The following is a 7,458-nucleotide window of genomic DNA, read 5'->3' as shown; positions in this document are numbered from 1 at the left end:
GAGGCATTTCCCCTCACACCACTTCCAACAGGCTCCAAAAGTCACCCTCCATTTCTTTCTTTTGCACATTAGAGTACAATGGCTGACTGTCTGTGAACATTTCACTGGAACGATTTCTGGCGGCCCTCAGGCTTTCTTTCTTCCCTCATGGCTGACCTTCAACCTCAGCCAGCTGCCCTGTGTCTTGCAAGCCGTTGTTCTGCCCTCCCCATTTGCATCTGTCATAATAATAATAATACCTATTGTGGTATGTGTTAAGCGCTTACTATGTGCCAGGCGCTGTACTAAGTGCTGGGGTGAGTACAAGCAGATCGGGTTGGACACAGTCCCAGTCCCACGTGGGGCTCACAGTCTCCATCCCTATTTTATGGGTGAAGTAACTGAGGCACAGAGAAGTGAAGTGACTTACCCAATGTCACACAGCAGACAAGTGGCGGAGCAGGGAGCCCACCTTTGGCTCCACACCCAGCAAGCAGGTGCTTCTGCATTCTGAGCTTTTTTAAAAAATTGTATTTGTTAAGCACTTACTGTGTACCGAGCACTGTTCCGAGCACTGGGGCAGATACGCGGTTATCAGGTTGGACACATTTGTTCCACGTGGGGCTCACAGTCTAGCTAGGAGGGAATAGGATTTAATCCCCATTTTACAGATGAGGAAACTGAGGTGTAGAGAAGTGAAGTGACTTGCCCAAGGTCACACAGCAGACAAAAGGCAGACCAGGTATTAGAACCCAGGTCCTCTGACTCTCGGGCCTGTGCTTTTCCCACTAGGGCACGCTGCTTCACCGAGCTGAGGAGTAAATGAATTTTCCAGAGCAGGCAGCCAGCAGTCAACTCCAGCCTTGGAGCTCTGCCTCCCTCTCTAGGCCAAGGATGAAAAAGCTTCCTTCCTCTGTTGCCTGAGCAATAAAGCGACAGGATAAAGTCAAACCACTAATCGTGATGATGATGATGATGATTATTGTTACTTTTATCATTTTCTACAAGCTAATCAGGTAGGACATGGTCTCCACCCCATATGGGGTCACAGTCTAAGTAGGAGGGAGAACAGGCATTGATCCCTATTTACAAATGAGGAAACTGAGGCACAGAGAAGCAAAGTGACTGGCCAAAGTTCAAACAGCAGTCAACTGTCAGGGCTGGGATTAGAAGCCAGGTCCTCTGACTCTGAGGCCCATACTCTATCGACTAGGTCACCGTGCTCCCCCGCGTTAATATGGCCTTCACCCTTGCCTTGGCATTATATCACCTACCCGAAGCCAAGGATGAAAAAAGCTTCCTTCTCCTATGGCTGGAGCATGTAGGCAGGATAAAGTCAAGCAGCCAATCAGGAGGTTAATTCAGTCAGTAGCACCTGAGACTCTTAACTTCAGCATTGTGAGTTCGAGCCCCACAGTGGGCACAGTTCTTTTACTTCCATATCAAACAAGAACTCCTCACTATTGGCTTCAAAGCTCTCTGTCACCTTGCCCCTTCTTACCTCACCTCTTTTCTCTCTTTCTACAGCCCAGCCCGCACACTCAGTTCCTCTGGTGCTAACCTTCTCACTGAGCCTCGATTTTGCCTGTCCTGCCGTCAACACCAGCCCACGTCCTACTTTTGACCTGGAAAGCCCTCTCTTAAAATCTGCAAACAATCCACTCTTCCTCCCTTCAAAGTCCTACTGAAGGCTCACCTCTTTCAAGAGGCCTTCCTAGACTAAGCTCCCCTTTTCCTCAGCTCCCCCTCCCTTCTGCATCACCTCGACTCACTTCCTTTGCTTTTCCCCCCATCCCCGCCCCACAGCACTTATGTATATATCTATAATTCTACGTATTTATGTCGATGCCTGTTTACTTATTTTGACGTCTGTCTCCCCTCTTCTAGACTGTAAGCCCTGTGTGGACAGGGATTGCCGCTCTTCATTGCTGAATTATACTTTCCAAGCGCTTAGTACAGTGCTCTGCAAACAGTAAGCTCACAGTAAATACGATTGAATTAATGAAGGAGGTGTTATTGGAGTTCCTCCATCCTTTCCCTGGAAGAGCACCTGACTGAAGGTGGCCCATTTGAATTTACCAAAGCCCTTGACCTCTATTCTTTGGTCCTTTGTAGTCTCACATTTCTTCCTGCACTGTTTCCGAGCACTGGGGCAGATTCACGGTTATCCGGTTGGACACATTTGCCCCACAGGGGCCTCACAGTCTAGGTAGGAGGGAATAGGATGTAATCCCCATTTTACATATAAGGAAACTGAGGCATAGAGAAGTTAAGTGACTTGCCCAAAGTCCCTCAGCAGACAAGTGGCGGAGCTGGCATCACAACCCAGGTCCTCTGACTCCCAAGCCCATGGTCTTTCCTCTAGGCCATGAGCTTAGAGAGAAACTAATTAAAGATGCTTTACCACAGACTTTATGGCTCTCCAGCCTAAATATCTGTGCTCATCCCTCCTCCCCTGACAGCACTTTTCACTTCTGTCAAGCTCACCTCCTAACCTTACCCAGCTCTCCTCTTACCCCATGCTCATGTTGACCCCAGGGCCAGGAACTCCTTCCCGGCCAAATCCGCCAGATCTCAGCCTTCCCCTCTTCTGAAAACTCTCTCCTTCTCCAACAAGCCTTCCCCAACAAATTATCACCATTATTTATCAGATGGATTAGCAGCACCCCAATTCTTATCAACCTTCCAGTCCTCCCTTGCATTTCCTTACGTATTTATTTAGCTCCTTCCTCAGCACCTGTGCACATGTGTCAAGGTGGCCAAGTCTCATGAAAAGACGAGCCGCAAGCCAGAAACATAAAATGATCAAAAATAGCCAGGAGCAGGAGCTGGTAGGTGGAGGGTGGCAAATAAGAAATACCAAGGACTGTCATTGCCAGGTGATTGCTCTGAAAGAGATGTGTCTATAAGCAGAACATTTCCCTCCAGTGTCCACAACAAGCTTGACTGTATGCTCCTTGAGGACAGGGATCGTGGCTGCCGCTAGATTGTAATATCCTTGAGAGCTGGGATCATGACTACCGACTCTATTGAACTCCCCCAAGAGCTTGGTAAAGGTATTTCTGTACACAGAAAGTGTTCAATAAATGCCACTGATGGAAAATTTGAAAGTTTTATGGAGGGAATTCTGCACGAGCATCTTCAGACCCAAAAACTTGCTCGGTGGAAGCTGTCATCCAAAGTTAATCTGAGAATAATCATTATCTTGGGGTAATCACTGTGGGACCTTAGCAGTGGTAGATTCCATTACAGAACCAAAAGTACAGGGCAGAAGGTTAAAAGCCCAGTATTCCCTTTCGGTGAGTGGGAATTTTGAAGGTAGACACACATAGTGTGGATTTTGGTGGCGATGTATGCGATCGATCGATCAATATTTCTCTTGCCACTCTTTCCTGTAAAAAGCCCACATGGGGGAGTTTTAGGGATGTTCTGGGAAGAGTGATATGGAGTCAAGCCCAAAATAATTTGGCAAGGAGGCCAGGGAGAAACCGGCAGCCCTGGGTTCCCTTCCCGGGCCCTCCTGCCTCTCCTCCCCCAACTCTCCTGGCATGTTTGTCACTGGCACTGCCTGGTCCATCCACTCCCCAGGTCCTCTGTCCCACCACTACTGGTCCCTGGCACTTGACAAGGCTTTGGACTACAGCACTATGATCAGTGAAAGCTTCTGGGTGAAATTTCAGAGCATCAGAAGGAGTGCAGCCTGCTGGACACATCAGGCTGGGGGCACTTGGCTCCACTGTCTTCGCTACATCCTCCTCCTCTTTATCCTCTTTGATGGTGAAGAGGTGATGGCCTTCCAGGGGCAGGAGTGTCATTTTCTCCTCCTTCCCTGCAAATGTCCTCCAAAAACCCAGCCAGGACTCTGATCCAACCTGTTCTTCCACACCCACCCCCTCATAACTAAGTAATGCTGAAATCATACTCTTGAAAAAGGGAATAAGTCACTTTGACAAAGCTACCCAGAAAATGGTAAATCTTGGAGGAATTCACCAAATATGAGGATCGCTGTCCATAAAGTCACGTTAGATTTGTCATACCGTACCCTGTCTCAAGTACTGTGCTAAGCACTGGGGTAGATTCAGCAACTCCTTACCATTGGTTTTAAAGCACTCAATCAGCATGACCCATCTTTCCTTAACTCACTGATTTCCCACTACAGCCCATTCCACATACTCTACTCCTCTACTGCCAGCTTACTCACTGTGCCCCGATCCCATCTATCACGTAACTGATCCCTTCCCCATGTCCTCCCACTAGTCTGGAACTCCCTCCCCCTCCATAAATGCCAGACCACCGCTCTCCCCACCTTCAAAGCATTATTAAGGTCACATCTCCTCCAAGAGGCCTTCCCCGGTTTAGCCCTCTTTTCCCCGGCTCCTTCTCCCTTCTGCGTTGTCTATGCACTTGTATCTGAGAGCTTTGGACATCTGATAATTGCCCCACCCTCAACCCCACAGCACTTACGTACATATCTTTAAATTACATATTAGGAATTATTTATATCTAAACTGTAAGCTCGTCGTGGGCAGGAAACATGTCTGCTAACTCTGTTGTATTGTACTCTCCCAAGTGGTTAGTACGATGCTCTGCACATAGAAAGTGCTCAATAAATACCATTGATTGACTGATTGATTAGATACCAGATGATCAGATAAGACAGTTTCTGCCCCACATGGAGCTCACAGTCTAAGAGGGAGGGAGAAGAAGTATTTAATCCCTAATTTACAGAGGAGGACAATGAGATCCAGAGAAGTTAAGTGACTCTTGCTAGGTCACACAGCAGACAAGTGGTGAGACCAGAGATAGAACCCCGGTCAGCCAGTCAGTCAGTCAATTGTCTTTATTGATCACTTACTGTGTGCAGAACACTGTACTAAGTGCTTGGGAGAGTACAGCAATACACAACATACAATATATAACATTAACAGACACATTCCTTGCCCACAGCGAATTTCCAGCGTATCATTTATTTCTCTGAATTTTACAATCATTTGTTTATTCTCAAAGTATATCTGTACCGTGTTACTATCACCTCTAGATGTCCCCCCCCTTAACAGGTCTTCTTCTCCCCTCTCCACTGCTTTTCCTTCACCGGGTTGCATCCCTTCATTCGAAATGAAAAATTACACTATAAGGCTTGAATGTTGGTTAGGTCTCGGCTTTCTCAACTATAAAACTCACATCTGTCTGTCCTCCTTTCTCTCAGGCTGGACATGCCCCATTCGGGATCCTGGCTCTACAAAGGCACTCTGACTTGATTGTAAGCTCCTTGAGAGCGAGGATCCTATCTTTTACATCTCTGATACTCTCTCAAGCACCTAATCAAGTGTGCCCCATGCAGGAGTCATTCAATACGGTGATGATGGTCTCCTTTCCATCTCATGTGGAACAGAGGTGAGGTGAAACTATATTAGAGATAGGATATAGTGATTAGTGGAAAGGTACAGATGCAGATGGATGAACTGTGAATGCTGTGAAACTGGGATACCAAGCTGCTAGAAGCAGCGTGGAAGGCAGCATGGCTTAATGGAAAGAGCGTGGACCTGAAAGTCAGACAACCTGGGTTGTAATCTCTGCTCCCCCTCCTCATCTCCCGTGTGATTTTGGGCAAGTCACTTAACTTTTCTGGGCCTCAGTTTCCTCATCTGTAAAATGGGGATTAAGAGTGTGCGCCTTATGTGGGACATGGACTGTGTCCAATCTGATTAGTTTGTATCTACCCCAGCGCCTAGCACAGTGCCTGACACATAGTAGGCACCTAATAAATACCATTAAAAAAGAAAAAGAAAGAACAGGTGTCAGTGTCTGTGGGAGGGCACTTGTTTTCAACAGACCCATTTCTTCACCACCCCTTTCATGTCTTTGTTCCTCAGGCTGTAGATGAAAGGGTTGAACATGGGGGTGACTACCGTGTACATCATGGAGGCGGCAGTGTCCTTCCTCTTGGAGTGGGAGGATGGAGGGGTGAAAAACACCGCAAGGCCAGAGCCGTAGAATAAGGCCACCACAGTCAGGTGAGAGCCACAGGTGGAGAAGACTTTCCACTTCCCTTTGGCGGATGGAATTCTCAGCACAGTCGCAACAATGCGGGAGTAAGAGGCAAGGATACCCACCAGTGGAGGCATACCAAGCACCGAGGTCAAAATTAACAGCAAGTTTTCAGCACTGCGGGTATCAGAGCAGGAGAGTTTGAGTAACCCGTTGATATCGCAGAAGAAGTGAGGTATCTCGTTGTTGCCACAGAAAGATAACCGAGCAGTCAGGAGGGTGAGTGAGAGAGAAATGAGGTTAGTGAGAACCCAGGGCACAGCCACCAACAGGCCACACAGAGAGGGGAGCATGACAGAGGTATAGTGGAGCGGGTGGCAGATGGCCACGTTCCGGTCAAATGCCATGACAGCCAGAATCATGTTGTCCATACCTAAAAGAAGACTGAAAAAGTACATCTGCGTCAGGCAGCCGGCGTAGGAGATGGTTTTCTTCTGGGTCTGGATGTTGAGCAGCATCTTGGGGACCGTGGTGGTGATGAGGCAGAGATCGACGAAAGACAGGTTGCTGAGGAAGAAATACATGGGGGTGTGGAGGAGCGGGTCGGAGCTAACGGCCAGGATCATGAGCAGGTTCCCTGCACCGCCGAGCAGGTACATCCACAGGAACAGCCAGAAGATCAACCGCTGCTGCTGCTGCTGCTGCTGCTCTGGAGAGCCCAATAGTCCCAGGAGAACAAATTCAGAGATTCTGGTCTGGTTTTCTCCTTCCATGGGGCTCATTTAGCTGCTGAGAGACAAAGAGGGAAAATTTGAAACTGATTGCTCCTTTATTGCTGCTGAATTTCTTTTGTCCTCAGCATGTAGTTCCATTGTGGAGTGGATTTCCCTTAGAATAATGAAGAGGAAGGTATGAAGGGAGATGTGGAAAGAGCTCATTGGTCTCTCTAGAATCCACTTCATCACTGTGGCAGACCTGATGGGGAACAGGTCAGGAGAAGAGGCCAACGGTCTTCCCCTAGATCATGTATTTTCAGCGTGCGCGCGCGCACACACACACACACACACACACACATTCACTCATAGGAATTTGGGGTTCTCTGGTGACTTCTCTTAACCTTGCCTCTATATCTCCAAAAATCTTTGGCTAATCATATTCACAGTGGTCATGAAAAAAATAATCAAAAAACAACTAATAGTAAATCGCTGACAAAATCATACATTCATTCATCAGTCATCTAATTATCCCTTCCCTTAACCTCTAATTTTAACCTTTTTCCTCTCCTCAACTCTAACTTTAACCATAGCCCTGTCTTTTTTTAGCTCTCATCCTTAGCCCCAAACGAAGCTCTAATGAGGCAAAGTGAATTTGGATTTTTGGAAAATGGATCACTGGTGCATTTTTCATGCATCCCTGAATGACAATTGTAATAAGTTGACCTGAATTTCCACAAACCTCAGCGGACTGAAAGAAGCAAACAAAAACATAGAA

At 47.3% G+C, this 7,458-nt stretch overlaps 1 protein-coding gene across 1 annotated transcript; it reads right to left on the bottom strand.

The window, feature by feature from the left end:
• Window positions 1-5,804: 5,804 nt before the first annotated feature.
• LOC100681497 (olfactory receptor 1F1-like) lies at window positions 5,805-6,740 on the bottom strand. Its single transcript, XM_029051141.1, has one exon. The coding sequence runs from the start codon at window positions 6,738-6,740 to the stop codon at window positions 5,805-5,807; it is 936 nt and encodes a 311-aa protein (XP_028906974.1).
• Between the last annotated feature and the right edge of the window lie 718 nt (window positions 6,741-7,458).

This window comes from Ornithorhynchus anatinus, chromosome X1, assembly GCF_004115215.2.
Source record: "Ornithorhynchus anatinus isolate Pmale09 chromosome X1, mOrnAna1.pri.v4, whole genome shotgun sequence".
In the NCBI taxonomy this organism is placed as follows: domain Eukaryota; kingdom Metazoa; phylum Chordata; class Mammalia; order Monotremata; family Ornithorhynchidae; genus Ornithorhynchus; species Ornithorhynchus anatinus.
Note: the sequence above shows the minus strand (reverse complement) of the source record. Positions and strands in the feature narration are given on the sequence as shown.

Bases quoted from the DNA above. Each gene is read 5' to 3' on its own strand.
- LOC100681497 (XM_029051141.1), bottom strand. From the start codon at position 6,740: ATGGAAGGAGAAAACCAGACCAGAATCTCTGAATTTGTTCTCCTGGGA.